The 20,109-nt window shown below is 40.9% G+C and overlaps 1 protein-coding gene across 3 annotated transcripts in view; it reads left to right on the top strand.

The window, feature by feature from the left end:
- NELL2 (neural EGFL like 2) overlaps window positions 1-20,109 on the top strand; it is a 160,846-nt gene that overhangs the window by 117,367 nt on the left and 23,370 nt on the right. For all 3 annotated transcript variants that reach the window (XM_074870406.1, XM_074870407.1, XM_074870405.1), the window contains one exon: window positions 2,778-2,873. In XM_074870406.1, the coding sequence (XP_074726507.1) occupies window positions 2,778-2,873 (96 nt within the window). The remainder of the gene's footprint in view (window positions 1-2,777; window positions 2,874-20,109) is intronic.

Below are 20,109 nucleotides of genomic sequence, written 5' to 3'. Positions count from 1 at the left end.
CTCCTGGATTGTGGGGGGCGTCGTTCTCCCAGTCCTCTGTCTTCTAGCTGTAGAGGCTGATTCCCTCAGTAACTAGTCTTGTTATTAAAGACTGAGGCAAAGAAGAATTAAGCACCTGAGCCTTTTCCTTGTCGCTTGTTACCATGTTTCCTCCTGCGTCTAGCAGGAGATTGAGGCTCTCCCTGGTCTTTCTTTTGCTGCTCACATACTTACAGAAACATTTCTTGTTATCTTTGTCTGCTGAAGTCAGATTAATTTCTAGCTGGGCTTTAGACCTCCTGATTTCCACCCTGCATAGCCTCACAGCATCTTTGTAATCACTGTGAGTGACTAGCCCCTTCTTCCAAAGGCCGTAAACTTTCCTTTTCTCCCTGAGTTGCAGCCAAAGCTCCCTGTTTAGCCAGGCTGGCCTTCTCTGTCGCTGGCTTCTCTTACAGCACCTGGGGACAGCCTGCTCCTGTGCCATTAAGACTTTCTTCTTAAAGAGTGTCCAGCCTTCCTGGACCCCTATAACCTTCAGGACCATCTCCCAAGGGATCCTGTCAAGCAGGTGCCTAAACAAGTCAAAGTCAGCCCTTTGGAAGTCCAGGATGTCAGTTCTGCTGCCCCCTCTCCTGGCCTCTATTAAGAATAGAGGACTCTATTATTTCATGATCACTGTGCCCTAGTCAGCCTCCGACTGCCACATCATCCACCAGTCCTTCTCTGTTCACAAAGAGGAGATCCAGCAGGGCACCTTCTCTGGTCGGTTCACTCACCAGTTGTGTCAGGAAGTTGTCTCCCACACATTCCAGGAATCTCCGGGACTGGTCCCGCTCTGCTGTGTTGTATTTCCAGCAGATAAATGTCTGAGAAGTTAAAGTCTCCCACAAGAACAAGGGCAAGCGATCGTGAGATTTCTCCTAAGTTTCTATAGGATATTTCATCCACCTCTCTGTCCTGGTTGGGTGGCCTATAATAGACTCCCACTATGACATCTCCCCTGTTGGCCTTCCCCCTGATTCTAACGCAAAGACACTCCACCCTGTCTTCACTATACTTGTGCTATACCTTCTATACTATACCTTCTGCTGCTGTGTATTATCACGGCTAAGCAACCCAGAATTTCTTTAATTGCTAAGCCTGGTTAAGACCTTAGCACTGGTTATTCCTTCACCTGAGTCACAGGACGATTTTTCTAAATATTCCTAACATGAACGAGCTAAAACACAGCAGCCTAGTCCATTTCCAGTCATACGCATGGGTAGAGGGAGAGATGTCAGCAAATATACCCTTTTATGTTCGACTTCCTCCTCTGGGGAATGGGAAAGAAGTCTTAACCTGAGGAGGTTCAAACCCAGAGCTGCTCTTCTCAGAAGAGAGCTCTGTCTGCACAGCTCACTCCTGTGCTGTGCTTGGGAGTATTCCCCAATCCTTCTGCTGGAGGTGGGTCAGCTTAAAAAAAGGTAATTGAGATTTCTTTGGGTCAAAGGGAAGGTGCATAACCCTAGAGCACTGCATTCAGCTCTTCTGTTCACTGAATAAGAGCTCTGACTGCAGATCTGATACTTCAGAGGCCGCCTGGCCCCACTGTGAAAGAAAAGTACATCACTCCCTCCCTCCCTTTTCAATACTGAAAAGACAGTATGCAGGAGAAGGCTCTGAGCCTGTGTATCCCAGTCTGAGAAATGTATTTCTCTGCAACCCTGGCTTGGATGCCACCGTCCTTGAGAGAGAACTGGATGCACCTCTTGTCCCAGTGCCTTCGGCAGCTTTTCTTGCACTGTGCTGCCAGCTGTGCTCCTGTGCACCGTGTCATCCTGCACTGGGAACCTTAGATGTCTCAGTGCTGGGGGTCTCATGCCACAAGGCTGGTGTCTGGAATCTGAGAGCTGAAAAGCTCAAATCAATAACACTCACGTTCTCTCTCAGATGAGCCTTAAGACCTCATCAGTGGTGCTGTTACACAGAGCAGCTGCAAACCAAAGCCTGGCATCTCTGGTGGCTGGTTACAAGTGCAGGGCTAGACAAGTGCCCCGGAGCAACTCTTTATGTTGGTGATAACTTCCATCTGTCTAGTTTCACTTACAGTTTCTTGTGACCAGAGCATTTCTGATTCCATATTGCGGATGCAAATCAGAGCAATTAATAGCTGCTGTGTTTTCTACCAGAGCTGGTTACATTTCTGTGTCCGCAGAAGGGACTCTTTAAAGCATACACATATTCACAACTGTACTTGGAGAATGCTGCACCAAAATATGCCAGCATAGCTTCTTGGATTGCAGCGTGCCAAAGAACGAATCCAGGGATTCAAACTGTAAATGCTAAAAGTTTTTAAGTTCTTCAGAATCCCTTGAGACAAAATTGCTATTTTTATTGTTTTGATCTAACTGCTTAATCAGGAAATAAGGTAGCCAGACAATTTAGTGTTCAGTTGTGTCTGTTATGCCCAGGCCTTTATTTGGGCAGCAGAGAAGACCAGCACTGCCCTAGGAAGTTTATTCCTAGGGAAGATGCTGCCTTTCACTGCTTCCCAGTGCATGTGAAGGAGTACATATGTGAGCTGTTGTCTTCAGATGATTTACTCTAATCTTCTGTAGCTTGTCAGCCCATCTGGCCAGTGAGGCAGGGGGGCCATAAACCATCTCTTCGTGACCTCTGTCCTTAGGAGAAGCCAGTCTCTGCACTCAGTGCCGCAGGGACTGCGTTTCATGTCAGCCTGCCAGCAGCCCGTGGCCACCTGTGTGGTTGCTGAATGTAGTTCTGTTACCCATATATTGTGATTTTGCATTTTGCAGCATTTTGCAAAGATGGATGTAGGAACGGAGGAGCCTGTATTGCTTCCAACGTGTGTGCCTGCCCACAAGGCTTCACTGGGCCCAGCTGTGAAACTGGTAAGATTATAACTTGATTTACGATGAAGGTAATCCAAGGAAGATATCTGAGGTATCCAAGAATAAAGGATTATTTAAGTGTGTACCCTGAAAGAGAAAGCTGCTACTAAAAAGTTACTCACTTTTCTTATATGCCTCCCAAGAGAATATATTACAGCAGTTCTAATTAGAAGCACATGGAGTGCAAAAATGAGAACATGAATTAAGACATCTTGGGTTTTGATGTTTCATAATTAATAAGATTATTATAGACTCGCTTTTCACCTCAAATGGCCTTTGGTATCTCCTATAAATTGGAGATAATCTGACATCTATAAATAAATTCCAATAATTGATTACTTCTGTGCTGTAAATGTGTTACAGGTTCAGTAGCCCACCTTTCCTTGCAACCTTATTTGAAGACTTCTGATTAATTCAGCTTTCTTTACTTTATTTCAGTCTTCCTACCTATGGCTTTTACCTCCTTTCACAGGCATTCCATTCTCTTCATGCTACCCCTGAGGATGGCAGTACCACAAAGCCTTGTTTTAGAACTTTATTTTTTAGGTCTTGGATCTAGTCAAATTATATTGCCCAGTAGAGTATGCAGAACGTTAATATTTAACATCTCACATACCTGTAAATAATTTCTCAAAGTTCAAATGAATAGTTTCAGCACCTTTATTTATTGCTGCAGAATTTTTAAATGCATTCTATAACCGTACATGCCTCCAGGAGGTAACGGGAGAAAGCTCGCTTAGATTAATTGGCTTCAGTATGCCTAATAAAAGGGCAGTCTGCCACCTATGATTGACTATCGTTGCTGTTCTATATTGCCTTCAATAAATCTTCCAAACAGAGGAAAGGAGGTCATTTGAGCAAGTATTGCTTTCATCTGACTTGTAAACATGTCCAGTTTAATGAAAAACACAGACTGATCTGAATTCTGTATTATCTGGTCCATTTGAGAGGGGAGAAATGTGATTGTTTTCATTCTTCTGTGTTTGCGTGGTTATTACCACAGTGCACAAGAGGGATGCTGTGTGAAAAGCAGTATCCTGATTGTTCATCTACTTCTAAAAAAATGTCAAAAGAGCAAGTTTTCAAGTATTCCTCACTGTTTTACAGACTGCAAATAACATGGTAGAGGATACCAAGGTCTCTTTAATGTAACACTGTTGTATTTTTGCTTGGAACAAATTGTGTGCTAAGATAATGTTCAAGTACTAAAACAGTTACTTTGTTTTAGTAATATCTATCATATATGCTCCTTGCAGCATTCTGATGTTATCAACTAAATATAACATGTATTGTTTCAAGGCCCACATTCATCTTTTCCAGCTTTGTAGTCCTATCTGAAGTGTGTAGTCTAGAAGCATATTCGCTTTAGTCTCCATGTATAGTCAGTATTAATAGCCGCTATCAGAGAGAGTTCTTACTGGCTTTTCTGAATTGCCCCTTCAAGTCCTGCCTCTGCTTCCTTCTTTAGAGGAGAACCCAGGAACACTCTGTTCCCAATTCAGAAAGTTCAGACATTTTAAACTAACAAATTAGCTTAAGTACATTCAGCCCCAAATGTCCTTTGAAAGCAGCCAGACTGCTGGCCTTACTGCCCATCCTTGCTGCCCTTCAGGAAATATACGGGAGGGCAGACAGAGACTTGGACCAGATCAGATGCCTTTCTGAATATCCGATCTCAATATTTAACATAAGCTTAGTATGGTAGTGACCTGATATCTCATAGCTAGTGATATTGTTCTTATGATTTGAAGCCAGTTTTCCAGGCCCAAACCAGTTTCATAGGTCAGCTTTGCAAGGAGAAGCCCCTCTGTCCTGGTGGACCTCCACTGGACATCATACCATTTCTTACTGTTGAAATAAGTAATGCTAGAGATCAGCCACAGGGGTACAAGTCTGGTAACCTCATTTGGATATTAATGTGCAAGAGTAGGATTGTAATCTACTTTCACATGGCTTTGAAACATAGTCTGAAATACCGTCAGATTGGCAAATGGAAGAGCTGTTCTGCCGGTAAAGAGCATAAGCTGGTTCATTCTGAGACTGCATTGTCAGAAAAATGGTGCTGCATGCAGCCATAAAAGAAAACCTGAGTTTCAGACAGTACATATTCAATCCCAGTGAATGCAAGAGTTTCCTGAAGGTATTTCTTGTTAGGCTTGAAGTGATTCAGGACATTCATACTACAGATAATTTATGCTGGAAGTGTACCTTTTTGAACAGTCACTCTATCTACAGAGGTGATGTAATCTTTTCTAGGCAGACATCTTTAGTTACAATCACACACAAGGAAGGAGGAAGATTGATGTAAAGATGCCAAATCTATTTTTAAATCACATGTTACTTATTTCTGTTTATGCTACATATAGTTAAAAAAAGCTTATTGAAGAATCTTGGCATTTTTAAATTAAAATGAAACATACAGTTGTATAGAAATTGTCAGCAGCTGCTGAACCTATGAATTAATTAACAGGAGATTGAATCCAAACCCCGGTAATAATCTAGAAAATAGAATCACCAGTTCTTACTGTTTTGTTCTGTAAAAGGTGGTTTAATAGTTCTATTTAAATAATTTCTCAGAATCATACAAAGGATGAGGTTGGAAGGGACTTATGGAGATCATCTTGCCTAATCCCCCTGATCAAAGCAGGGTCAAATAGAACTGGTTTCTCAGGACTGTGCCCAGTTGGATTTGCAGTGTTTTCAGGGTTGGAGACTCCACAAGCTCTCTGGGCAATCAGTTCCAGTGTTCAATCACCCTCACAGTAAAAAAAATTTCTTTTAATTACATTCAAATGCAATTTTCCACACCCCTAGTCCCTTTCCTGGGCATGACTGAGAAGTGTCTGGCTTCCCCCAACACCGTCAGGTAGTTATACACATTGATAAGATCCCCCTCAGCCTTTTTATTTCCAGGCTGAACATCTCGGCTCTACCAGCCTCTCCTCATATGACAGATGCTCTGGTCCCTTGATCATCTTCACAGCACTGCGCTGGATTTACTCCATCTCTCTCTTATACTGGGAAGCCCAGCACTGGTCCCAGAACCCCAGATGTGATTTCAACAGCGTGAAATAGAGGAGAAGGATCACCTCCCTTGACCTGCTGGCAATGTTCTTCCTAACGTAGCCCTGGAGGCTGTTGGCCTTCTTTGCTGCAAGGGCACATTGCTGGCTCATGTTCAGCTTGGTGTCCACCAAGATCTCTAGATCCTTTCCTGCAAAGCTGCTTTCCCACTGGCTGGTCCCTAACCTGTACTGGTGCATGAGTTGTTCTTTAAAAGCTGTAGGACTTGGCATTTCCCTCTGAACTTGAGGAAATTCCCATTGGCCCATTTCTCCAGCCTGTTGAGGTTCCTCTGAATGACAACACAACTACCTGGTGTAGCAATCCCTCCTCCAAATTTTGTATCATCTGCAAACATGCTGAGGGTGCACTCTGCCTTATTGTCCAGGTGTTAAACAGTACTGGCCCAGTGTCCAGAATTTACCCAGGCATACACCGCTAAGTGTCTAGCCTCCAACTGGACATTGTATGGCTGATCACAGTCCTCTGAGCCCAGCTGTTCATTAAGTTTTCAATTCACACCACTGTGCATTTATTTAGCCTGCACTTTTTAGCTTGTCTCAGGATGTTACGAGCCCATGAACAAAAGCCTTACTAAGTCAGGATAAACAACATCCACTGCTCTCCTCCTGTTCACCAACATAGTTATCTTGTTTTAGAAGGCTCTCAGGCTGGTCAGGCATGATTTCCTCTTCATAAATCAGTGCTGACTATTCCAAATCACCTTCTTGTCCTTAATATGTTTGGAAGTGGTATTCAGGAGGATACTATCAATTTCCCAGGGATGGAGGTGAGGCTGACTGATCTGTAGTTCCCTGGATCCTTGCCCTTCTGAAAGATAGGAGAGACATTTGCTTTCTTCCAGTTCTCAGGAGCTTCTCTCAGTCATCATGACCTTTCAAAGATAATTGAGGTTGGCTTCACAATGACATCAGCCAGCTCCCTCAGCTCTCCTGGGTGCATCCCATCAAGTTTGATTGACCTGTGTTTTTTCCAATTTATTTAGATATTGATCCTCCTCCAGCAAGGGTAAATTTTTCTTGCTCCAAACTTTCCCACTAGTCTTGGCGACCTGGGACTCCTGAAGGCAAATCTTACGAGTAAAGACCAAGATGAAGAAGGCATTGAGTACCTCACTGTTTTCCATGTCCTTTCCTGCACACTTGATCAGTGTTGCTGTATTCCTCCCAAAGCCTGAGAGGGATGATGCTGTCCATGCTTAAGTCCTGCCAATGGAGTCAGGCTCATGCTGTAGAACAAGCCATTGACCAAGAATAAGAATAAACCGGAGCGGAAATAGCTGGGATTGTTGGTGTCCAGAGCATCCCCCTAAATTTTTGATGAGGCTGTCTACTGTGTGGCAAAGACCTTCGACTGTTTCCTTGGTTGGTTGGGGAGATGTGCTGTTCCACGTGATGGGACTAACAGCTCCTTCAATCCTTTCAATGGAGCAGGAAGGAATGGAAACAGTGACTGATAGGGCACTGCTGAGTAGGCAGCAGACAGTCTGCTACTGATGGGAGAGGTCAGAAGTCTTCTGATAAAATTATCCTGAAATTGAAACACGGTTTCAGGGCAAACCCGTTCAGACAGAACTCAAAGTGGCTTTCCTGGTTCTGGTGGATAAGCGCTAGAAACTTGCATGCGTTTATGGGCACAGCTTTAACTCTTTTCACCTGTCAGCTGCCATGGAAAGGCTATGTCAGCTTCCTAAAGAAAATGCAGCTTTTGCAGAGAAAGCAAAGCCCTGTGTAATTAAGTGTGTAATGTCTTTCATAAAATTTTTTGCTTCCAAATGGGTGCTTCTGGGCTGGCAGTAGGAGACGCAAAAACATAAGGAGAATCAGCTGCTATTGCTAGTCAGGTATTTCCATGAGGTATTCACTATGGAGTGCCTTGCAGTTAACAGAGCTATTGCAGCATTTTAGAATGATCTGTTGGAAGCCTTTTAGGTTAATGATGGCCCATGCCCTGTGGAAATGGATCAGTGGAATGAGGAAGCAGATCTAAGAATCACATGCAGATATATCAACCTTCAGCACCTTTTTTAAAAAATTGGTAATAGGACATAAAAATGACACATGAGAGAATCCCTATTTCTCTTTCCAAAGGATGTAGATTGAGGCATTATTAATGTTGGGGGTGCATTTGTTGGCTTAGGGAGGTGGGGTTTATGTGTTAAAAGATTTTCAAGTCTTACAAGGCACAGGAGTAGTTAACCCAGTAGAGCAGCCTCCTGCAATGTAGAGAGCTGAGACTATCAAGACAATCTAAATATATTTGTGCCTGTAAAACTTTTTAAAAATACCTGACTTAAAACTGTCTTTTTTGCAAAATTATGAATCCTTCAATGAGTATTTTTAAATGCTATCTTAAATTGTATTTGAAAAGTGTTTTATTTTAGAATCCAGCACAAGATGACTTTGTTAGATCTCCTTGATGATACTGTAACTCCCCTTTAATTTGATGACAGAGCTTGAAGAGTGGGTTTGTTCTCCTGCTATATATGCATATCTGCTAGTGCATGTATACAAGATTACTGCATTTTTGCTGCTTGTCAGCTTCTTTTTTGATTTCCCACACTCATTTTGTGCTTTGAGTATTCCCCTGGACCGCTTTTAATTATGCATGAGATCAAATAGCAGAGTTTTGCTACTAGTAGTGTTTTGATGTAGTTCTTGTTAACAGGTTGGCTGGAAGTATATGGCTTTTTTATGGATGATTGGCTGTAACTTGCATTTCCTGATACTGAATTTCCTTTGATATCATGGGAATCATGTCCACCTGTTATTAAACAATCTGTGGCAAACTGCTGAAAATAACTGACACACAAAGCTGTTACTTTTGAAAGGAACTGCTGAAAAGAACTTTAGCTTACAGATTCTACGTTAATTCAGCCATACATTAGTACTAAGAGTTGGCTTAATTAAATGTGTAACTGAATTTATGAAAAAAATGGTGAACATCAGGTATGTGAGATCACCCTCTCTTATCTGATCTCTTATCAGGAATAGCCAAATCCAAGGAAAATATACTATTTGGCTCTCCTCTGTATTTTTTTCACCTTTTTTTTTTCCACATGTGGGAAGCTCAAACAAAAATAGCGTAAGTGTTGCGAGTAGTTCATGGAGAACGAAAAAAATTTGATGTCGCTAAAACACATTTTTGCAACTTTGAGCTTAAATTTTGTAGTTCAAAATACTGAAATACAACTCAGACAAGTGATTTGGTAAATAATTGTTATAGACCAGATCTCTTTAGAGTATTGTGCCACTTTCTATATAAGCTAAATAATTAACATGTGTGACTGTTGCTCTTTTCAGCAAATCCAAATTAATTTGTTCATGTGCACTGACCATAATAATAGCAGGCTTCAGAGTATTGTAGACTACTATTATTCCTGTTCCAAAGGAAGCTTGTGAAAATCTTTTAATTCTGATACCCCAGTTATTAGGAAAATAATTTTACTGGTATTGGAATAGAAAGCTTTGTCAAAGTAACCAGAAAGCTTGTTAACTTTGCTGATTTTACAAAATTTAAGTATTTTAGTACTTTTAGCATCACAAGAGAACTGCTTCCATTTAAGCCCTCGATCCCTTGTGTTCAGCTAAAACAACCACAATCAGCTTGTGGCCAGGTAGGCTCTGGAGCTAAAGCTGTGACACAAATGGCATTTGAAGCCCATAGACACTGAACCAATTCTGTAAGAACTGGAATTACTTTAGGCAGAATTGTTAAAAATTCTTGGCTCCAGTCTAATGAAAATTCTGTAAGCTATGAAAGTATCACAGTCAAAACTTTCCCAACAACTCAGGAATCTGCCGTTTGCTCAGTTTTAGTTTTACAGTGAAGATTTAAATTACTGAGAGTTGGTTTGGGACTTACAACAGTAATACTAAAAGGCTCAAATTTGTGGTACAAGTATGCAAGGTCCTGCACAAACCTAGAGTTAGAGGAGTGCCCTTCAAGAGTTCGTAATCTAGCCTCGGGAAGCTGGTTGTGTGCTGAGATAAATGAGTAATATAACACACAAACTCCTTAGGCAGAGAGCAGATTAGGGTTAGTAATTTTATATTCTGAAATCCTTAAGGGGTTTCTGGGCCTTTTAGTGAAGGTGAAACTAAAAGAAGGGAGTAAGAGAAAAGTGGAGCAAACATGAAGGCAACATAGGTATGGACTGTCCAGAGTAATAGCTGTAGGAAGAAGGGATGACTCCCACAGGTCATTAGTTTTCACAGCCTACCTGGCTTGCTTGGATCCTGGTGTCCTGAGAATTCAGGCTCCCATTTTTGGGGAGCGTCCCAAGTTTGAGACTTAGAAAATACTTTCAGCAGGAGATGTTTTAATTACATTAAAGGGCTGACTTCACAGAAATAAGAAAATGTTGAGAGCCTGGATAAAATTTTTACAAACAAATACTACTTGAGCATGATTTGCAGTGTAAAACATTTTAATAGATCCCAGTGTGCAGTAGGAATTCATCATATTCTGAAAGACAGGTCTTTCGGAGTCACTCGAGTCTGGCATTTCAACATTAGTAATTTCAAAAGTTTGTAGGCTATTCAAAACTTTTCCCTTGGTGCAAGCAAAAAAAAAATCGCCCAGAACAAAACCCAGAGAAGCTAAATTGTGGCTTGCAAGCAGTTGAGATGTGGCTTACATGCTGGGCTGCATGCTGCTATAGCCCTGCAGCAGTGCTGAGGCTGTGGTGTCAGGTCCCTGGGTAACCCAGAGCCCCAGCTGTGGGAGGAGGTGAGTGAGGAGAGATGCTGGAGTTGACATGCTCAGCTCATCACTGGACTTAGCTGCCCTAGCCTTGGGGAACCACAGTCATTTCTCCTCCTTGAGTCCTTCCAAGTGCTCTCCATTTACTTGGCAATTCTCCTGGCTTCCTGCCCTATGGAAATTTGCATATGAGGCATGTTGGGTTCATACGTTTGGCCTTTCCAGCCATAGCTCAAACGTAGGTGGAGACGCAGAGTTCTCAATATCGTGTTTAAACTGGTTTAACTTAAACTTTTAACAGTAAATATCTAATTCTACTTTCGATTCTCAGGAGCTGAATCTCTGAAATGAAAACACTTCTGAATTACTGCATGCACCTGCATTTAATTAATATTTTCTGTGGTTTCCATTTCAGCAGAAAGAGACAGGACCCAGCTGCTAAAAATAATGTAATGATTTTGCTGAGTATGCTGAAACATCTTTATAACTTGCAGCTTTGCTGTATGAAGTCACTACTCAGCTTGCAGAAGCTGAGTAATGAGTGTTGTGTGTTACAGTCTTGACCTTCTCAAAGATGGCTCTTTTGCATGTCACTTACTGATTTCAGAGGCAAGACCAGTGCTGTTTAAGCTAGCCTTAGTTTATTGAGGTAATGCATATAACTAGTGTGTTTAGTGACGCCACATCTTGCTCTGTATTACTCCATTTTAAATGCTGTCTTACTGTAGGAAAAGCAGATAGTAGAATCATGGGCAAACTTATGGGAAGCATCCCACAACGTCAACTTCTATGTCTTCTTTAAACGTAAAAGCTAGTTCGACTTAAAAAGATGTCACCATGATAATTTTTCAATAAATTGATACAGAACCCTAATAATGAATTTTGAAATACATTATTTCTGTTTTGCAGTCCTATCACTGAATTACAATTATGCAATGTGAAACAAGCTTCTTCATATAGAATTTTTTTGGTGACTTGAGAAGTTAGCAGGAAATTACTATATAAGTTACTTCCTTACAAAGCCATACCAGAATGTCAGTCATCTGATTGACAACATTTCTGCTCTTCTTGTGGTTGCAAAATTTTTTAATGTTTTCAGAATATAAGGTGACTTTAGAGATTTGAACAAGCACTAGTAAGGAGTAGATTAAAATCGACACAGTAATTTGCATGGTCAACTTAATGTAATTTCCCTGTTGCCCAGAGTGGAAGCTATTAAATTTTACCTTCTGAGCTACTGTAGGCAAGTATTCCCGAAGAGCAATGATTCAAATACTGAACTGTGCCCGAGTGAACCATCTAATCCAGGACCTTGGTGGTGTCCCCAAGTCCTTTCAGTATTTGGAAAGTGTATCCATTCTTTTTCTTTTGGCTTGCCTCAATTTCAAATCAATTAATTTTTGAATTCTAGGAATTTAGACCTCTGCACTACTTACATGTTTCTGCATTGTTTTGTTTGGTTAATATAGTTTTCTGATGAACTACTTAGGACACAATATATTGTATCTGCTTCCGACTGGTGATTAATAGGGAGAAATACCCTCAGTAATAGAGGGTGACTGTTCCAGGCAGGCAGGTCTAATTTGTACTGTCAAATCTGAAATTCCTAGAAAGTCTCTGAAAAATCTTGTTTGGCTGTTCTAGAGCAGAGACTGCAAAGTAGCTTTTGGTTCCTATATTTTTGTTCCTGCACTCCTGTTGATATGCTTTACGTAAAATCATGAGGTTAGGAGCCATCATCTTCACAGCTTCTGTTCTGGTCAAGAGCTTTGTTCATATGATACATCTGGTGAAATAGAGGCAGAAAATAAAGCAAGCAAATTACGGCCTTGATATTTATGCATTTTCAGCTCCCCAAGACTGAGCAGGGCAAGGGGGGGATTTTTTGTGGACCTCGCAGCTTGAAGCTGTGTGGGTATTACTGAAAAGCTGCTGAAAGTCCTGAAAAAGTACTGAAAGTCCTGTAGAATTCTGCTGATGAAATAGTTTATTTTCCTTAGTTATGGTCTTATGTAGTCAGCCAAAGATATTTTGTTAAAAGTATAGTTTATGTATTTTATTAGTATAGTTTATATATTTTATTAAAAGTATATATTTTTCAACCATCTTCCAGTAATACAAAATTAGTAATTATTTTGCCTTTATTTTTTGACATTCTCCTCATCTGTCTTGGTTTCTAGACAAACCTCATAAAAATAACTCTTTTCCTAACTGATCTCCTTCTCATGCTTTCATTTCATCAAAATTGGGCCTTGTATTCGACTGGTACAAATTGATATAGTTCTTGTGGCATACACAGCTATGTGCTTTTAATGAGCTGCCTTTGCATATGATACAGTTTCTCTTGTTTATTTCTATTAAGGAGCAAGAATAACAAGTTGTAATGAGTCATTCTGAAATGTCCATTTGTGCTGATGCAAAAATGTCTCTGCCACTGATGGTCAAGACCATTTTGGTATCTCTGACCAACCCTAAGGAAAACAAGGACCACGAACCATGCTGTTGCAATGCTCACTCTTTCATGCATTTCTGAAGTCAGGCCTTGGGTAAGCAGGAATCCTATTAAGTTAGAGTCTAGCTGAAGGAACTATAACATGCAATGTGTTCATAGCTTTATTCATAAATCATCTGCCTCCCCCACAACTAGTTAGTATTCTAGGTGAATACCTGCCCAGTCCAACATGCATAAAAATAAAACAAGTTGCTACTAATGCGTGTACCTTTGGAAGTAATAGGCGTACCATGGTTTGAAAAAGTCAAGATAGGGTTGATTTCAAAAGAGGACATGCAGAATGAGCTCAAGTGTGATGCGTATTTCTAAGCTATTTAAATGAGTTCATGAAAAATATGTTGACTTTGCCTAAGTCTAAAGTCATTGCAAAACAGTTGATGTATTACATCTTAAGGAACACTGAGCACTAAAGAGGCAAATACTGCAATCTCCACTTTTTTAATTGGGCTTCAGTTGCTCTTATGAACGTAGGCAGACAGACGAGAGCAACACTGGCAGAAGCTAAGTAGAGGCAAAGATTTTAACTCTCTCCTGATTGTACCCCTCTTTTAACTGGCCTCTCCTTTAATGCTGCAGTCCTGTGGAGGCAAGGGAGAGAGCACTGTGTGGAATGCATGATACTGTAGCAGCTTTGCTCCCAGAGATTGTAGGTGGCAAAGGACATGTCCCTCACTCCATCTAAAACAAATATGCTCAAACGAAAAGGTGAAGGTTGAAGGAAGAAGACAATTCATCCAGACACAAGATGAAAGCTCATGAAAGATTACATTTTGTGGGAGGAACAACCCAGATTTGATGGGGATCTTAATCAGTTGGGAAAGCGATGAACTACAAACCCTGTGTAGAATCTGAGCAATAATCTGGTAGGAACTGGGTTACAAATGCAGGTTGTCCAGGCTGCCCTCACATCTGTGGTGGGTTGACCCTGGCTGGATGCCAGGTGCCCAGCAAAGCCACTCTGTTACTTCCCTCAGTTGGATGGGGAAGAGAAAATATAACAAAAGTCTCATGGGTTGAGATAAGGACAGGGAGAGATCACTCACCAATTATCATGGGTAAACCAGACTTGACTTGGGGAAATCAGTTTAATTTATTACCAATCAAATCAGAGTAGCATAATGAGAAATAAAACCAAATCTTAAAAACACCTTCCCCCCACCCCTCCCTTCTTTCTGGACTCAACTTCACTCCTGATTTTCTCTACCTTCTCCTGCCCTGAGTGGCTCAGGGGGATGTGGAATGGGGGTTGCAGTCAGTTCATCACACAGTCTCTTCTGCTTCTTCTTCCTGCTCCAGTGTGGGGTCCCTCCCATGGGAGACAGTTCTCCATGAATTTCTCCAACATGAGTCCTTCCCAGGGGTTGCAGTTCTTCATGACTGTTCCAGCGTGGGGTCCCTCCCACAGGGTGCAGTCCTTCAGGCACAGACTGCCCCAGCGTGGGTCCCCCACGGGGTCACAAGTCCTGTCAGCAAACCTGCTCCAGCGTGGGCTACTCTCTCCATGGGGCCACAGGTCCTGCCAGGAGCCTGCTCCAGTGTGCGCTTCTCATGGGGTCACAGCCTCCTTCAGGCATCCCCCTGCTCTGGCGTGGGGTCCTCCATGGGCTGCAGGTGGAGATCTGCTCCACCATGGGCCTCCATGGGCTGCAGGGCACAGCTGCCTCACCATGGGCTGCACCACGGGCTGCAGGGGAATCTCTGCTCTGGTGCCTGGAGCACCAACTCGCCCTCCTTCTTCACTGACCTTGGTGTTTGCAGAGTCATTTGTCTCACATATTCTCATTCCTCTCTCTGGCTGCAGTTGCTGCTGCGCAGCTCCCCGCCCCCCCCCCCCCCCCCCCCCCCGGCCTTCTTAAATATGTTATCCCAAAGGTGCTACTGCTGTTGCCGATGGCCTTGGCCAGCAGCAGGTCCATCTCGGAGCCAGCTGGCATGGGCTCTATTGGACATGGGGGAAGCTTCTAGCAGCTTCTCACAAAAGTCACTCCTGTAGTGCTCCCCCACACCAAAACTTTGCCATGCAAACCCAATACAACACCTCTGTCCCCTTTGTCTTGTCTGAGATTTCTCCATTCATTTGTATAAAGGGTGTAAAGTTGTTAATGTTTATTTGTCCTTCCCCAGCCCAAAAGAATTTGGAAGATCCTTTTCAGAGAGAACAAGAAACTCTAGCACAGAGTTTCTGCTGAAACTTCTCCAAGAACATCTGCATAAGGTTTTTTTTTTCCCAGGAAAAAAAATAATGAATTTGAAGGATTGTAGTCATAAATAAGCTTAGGAAACTTGGGCATGTGATATTTACAGTCCAAGAATAACTTTAGATTCAGAAAGGACTGTTGCTGAGAAGAGAAATAATACTGCATATTCCACAACACCAATAAAAATCTAGCAAAGAATTAATGATTGTAATTTGAATTGTGATTGTAATTAATAATTCCAGCAAACTTCAGCTAACCATGTAAAAGCCAGTAAAAGCCAAGTCTTCGTATTTACTATTACAAGGAAGTTCAAACCAGAGAAAGAAAACATGATTGGCAGTCTCAGAAACTGCAGTAGAGATGTGTTCAGCTAACCCCTGGAGAACGAGCCTTTCCTGCAAGGAATGCTCTACTTTAACAATGCTCCAAGTGCTGATTCAGGCTACAGAAAAATAAACATATGCAACCACCAGATGGGTTACAAACATGGCATATATGATATGGATAAGCTGTAAGTGAGATTCTGAAATTCAGTATGCTAGTGTACAAAATAGCTTCCTGCTCTTCCCTTTCTCCAAATATTTTCCCTGAACACATATAATAATATGAAGTTAATTACATGTGCTGGTGTTATATCCAACCAGTCCTTCAAATATCCATAAAAATTAAAGATCCTTAGAGTGCAGCAGAACTGTACAGGAGACTATTATATTTTTACAAAAAGCAACATTCATGTTCTGCATCATGAGATCTGTTTGAAACAAATAATATAAGACTTAAACTGCTATCAGTGAGTGTCCTTGTGACTTCTACGATCTGTCTGTGCTACCAAATAAAGCAGGCGGGGGAGAAAGGGCAAGGGAGCATCCATCTCTACAGCTCAGTGCTCTTCCTTTCACCTCTCCCCAAAATATGTTGGCCTCTGTAGTTCTGTTTCTCAGTGTGTTACTGTTTCCCAAACCATGTCTTGACATTGTCACATGTGGTATTTACCAAATCAGAACTGTTACTTAAACTTTTTCACCTAGAGTTGTTTAAGTACAAAAAAAATGAGAGCTGGTAGAATTACTTTCTCCCCATTTTACAGGTGTGGAATTCAACACTTGGGGAAAGTTGAGTAGGTGACAAGGTTTGCATAAGAAGGCAGTGGCAAAAGTCCAGATAAGGAATAGGTTATCTCATTTCTGCTCTCTTTGCTCATCTGTTCAAATACATCAGTAGCTGAGAGAAGCCATGATGGGGTTTATATCATATTTTTTCTGAGTGGAAAGTGCAGCCAATTCATAAAACCTAAGAAAATACTTTTCCTTTGACTTTCAAAAAGGGCATATTCTAAAATGGCTAGCTCATTAAATTGCAGAAAAATGTTTAAAAGTTGTCTATGAAAGTAAACAAATGAGATCTGCAGCAAGCCAAAAGGAAAGCTGGGGTTCTGCAGATGAGATGCTTTTTGCTTGGCTGCAGTGTCTGGAAGGGAGGTGACCTTAATCCACATTATCATCTGAATTTTTCTCGTATATGAAAAAGAAGCTCAAAAATGAGCAGTGAGACAAGGGCTGGTGACTTTAGAAGCTTGGAATGTTTTACTTTGCTTTACTTTTTCACTTGTATTTATTCACAAAGTAAATCTTTGGCAGAAATTAAGCAAAAAATGCCCATATTGAGTTTGGTGAGCATTCTGTATTTAGGCATGAACCCTACTTACCTCATTCTTTCTGTTTTGTAGCTTAAGATGCTTTGCTGCTTCACCCTTCTGTGTCTTTTTCTCCGTTCATTTTCCTTGCCTGAGACAGTTTCTTGGGTGCATATTATTACTTCTCTCAGTGTCCTTGTCAATTTTAAATAACAAAAAGATTTTTTTCTTTGCTGAAGAGCCACATACTAGTACTTATCTTTTTCTCTTTATATTTTCTTTAGCTTGTTGCAACACTACAAACCTATATGTAGCAGCTTAAAAAAAAAAAAGAGAAACCAGGGAAGAGAGAGGGCTACAAAAGAGCTTTGAGAAGACAGGATTTTTTTGGTTTTTGTTAAAAACATCAAAATTCATCCACTATAGCTATTATTTGCTATGGGAAAGAACCTTTTTTACTAAATATGAAAACTAAAATTTCAATTAGGTTCTTAAAATACAGTGGGCTATAAATAGAATGTGAATAGTGCAGCTGGGCAGCATTATAATAGAATTTCCTTCTGTTATATAAGGGACATAGGGATGACCTTCATCACTCAGTGTAAGCTCTTTTATGAATTACGAGCCGTTCAACTATTAGTGGAATTAAAATCTATAATACTGCCAATCATTGCCCCATATCCCTATGGAGCCCTTCCTCTTGCTGTCAACATGAGGGAATCTGCAGTCTCTGCAGATATATGCCAATGATATGTTTACAGCCCAACCAAAAGAATAGTGTGGTTTTCTTCCTTTTCTGTGCTTCAGCAATTTTGTACAATCTCTACATGACTTTACACTTCAGGAGCAGAAATGTAAATTAATGGTCACTGGTCTGTGGACTGAGAGTCATGGTAACAAGCCACTGGTAAGAAAACGTGGGTAAGAACATTTTAAACTTAAGCACATGTATAATATATGTGATACCCTGATCAAAGGGTAGAAGACCACAGCAGAAGACCAAGTTCAAATCAGGGTGTCAGATCAATTCCTAGCCAAAACTTTGTCTGAGTTGCGTTGTGGGTTCTTTTGTTTGTTTTCCTTAAATAGCCTCTGAACTAAAGACTTGGAAATTTACTGTAATTCATATCAGAGCTGATCTGAAACAACTTTTTGCAAAGCTGAACCCAAACTAAGCTGAGAATCTGCTGGTTGCATCGTTGGTTCATATATGTAAAGTCATAACTCATGACTTGACTCCTCACTTGAGGAAACTCAAGATCTTTGGTCAATACACTGTGCAAGTAAAGCCTTCCTTCCCACCTGTTAGAAAAGAGATAACAGCTGGCGAAACTAGCTCTTCTCTTTTCAGACAAATTAGTTCTCTTGTTTAGGACTTGGCTACTCTTACCCAACAACTGACACCTTTAGTGAGTAGCACTAGTGTGTTAATCCTATTTTGACATGTGCAAATGGAGCTATGTAACTTTCAAACACTGGTAGGTATCTAAAATGGGTTTATTAGTGTATTTCAAGGTATAAAAGTGCTTTTGCTATCTTGCAGAAAACAATTACTTTTCTTTTTCAAGGTAGGGCTAACAAGGAAACAGAAGCATGTGTTACAGTTAAGATGAGGTGCTGTACTGAGAATGATGGACAGAGTGAAAGCAAAACCACGTCTTTGTCAACGACTAGACATAGAGGCCAAATACCTCTCAATTAGTCTTTCTAATGGAGATTGGCACAATCAGTTTCACAGAATCTTGTTGAAAAATATATTATCTTTTTTTTTACACTATTCATGGTTCATCATGGCTAATTAGGTGTTTTGAATTATCATCTTCAATTGTTACAAATATCACATCCTTTGATGATATTGGGTGTGTAATGAGAGACTGTCATAGTTTCAGTTATCGGTGCGGTCTGTGATTGATCAATTGTTGACAACAAAGAATTGTTAACAGGGCTGCATGGAGAAGCAGTCAGTGGAAAATTCCCTTTCATAACATTTCTATCTAATTTTGGAGCACCGCCACTGCCACACATGAAATAACAACACGATTGAATTTCTTTTTGCTGGCATTTAGCAGGACCTATGGGGGTGTGCAGAAATCAATGGGGGATCAGGAGTCTGGAAAATTACATACTTGAAGAATTAATGAAGTATAATTCCATATTACATCCTCAATCACATTTTGCTTCCTTTTCATTAATGGAACTAAATTAGTTTTCCATGGACAAGGTACTTTAAAAAATGCAATCATGCTCTTGCTAGGATTTAAAAAAAAAAAAAAAAAGGAGACCAGTTTTAACAACAGTTATTTTTTCATGCAACATGACAGTTTGAAATTTTTAGTGAAGAGCATCTCTGTAGCACTGACTCAACCTGTTGAAGCAATTTTTAACATGACATTTATAGCACCAGCTCCAGTTTCCTGCCCTTTGAGCTGGGGTATGATTTTAAAGTGACTCAGCCAGAATTTCTGCTAGATCTAGGAGGTGTAGAGATTGAAACAGTAACTCCAAATGCATTCAAAATGCATTTTTTCCAACATAGGCCTAATTCATTATCCAGGGGAGCAGGGAGAGGAAAGGCCATGATCTTCACTCTTCTCTGAAGGCTGTATCTGAAATAGCTGATGTTTCTAATGCTGTGTAGATGAAGTCCTTTTGCTCATGGAACTGTGTTATGCTAGGATAAAATTGTGGGTGACTCTTCTGTTTGGTCTGCCCCACAGGCCAGCTGTAATCTGGCCCTTCATGACTTAAACTTGCAACTGAACGAGATACTGGGATGTGAATACAGTTAAAATCAAGAATATTCTGTGGTTTAATGGAGACTTAGATATGAGAACCCATACAGTGGAAAAGCATGTCCTAGTACTCACGAAGTGATATCGTATCTTTGAAGAGTTACTGGAAGCTGAACAAATCAGAGATTGTAAACAAAATCAGACTCTAGGACTTTTATTGACCAAGGAAGAAAGTTCCTTTGGGAATCAGCAGCAGTGTTGAGAAAAAAGATGCTGATCAGACTTTACAAAACAGATTTAAAAGGCATTCCAAACAAATTTTGTTTTCTGTCATAACTTTTATCTTCCTGGATTATTTCAGCAGTCTCAGCTT

The sequence above is a fragment of the Strix uralensis genome, chromosome 5 (genome assembly GCF_047716275.1).
Source record: "Strix uralensis isolate ZFMK-TIS-50842 chromosome 5, bStrUra1, whole genome shotgun sequence".
NCBI lineage: Eukaryota > Metazoa > Chordata > Aves > Strigiformes > Strigidae > Strix > Strix uralensis.
This window is presented reverse-complemented; position numbering and strand designations above follow the sequence as displayed.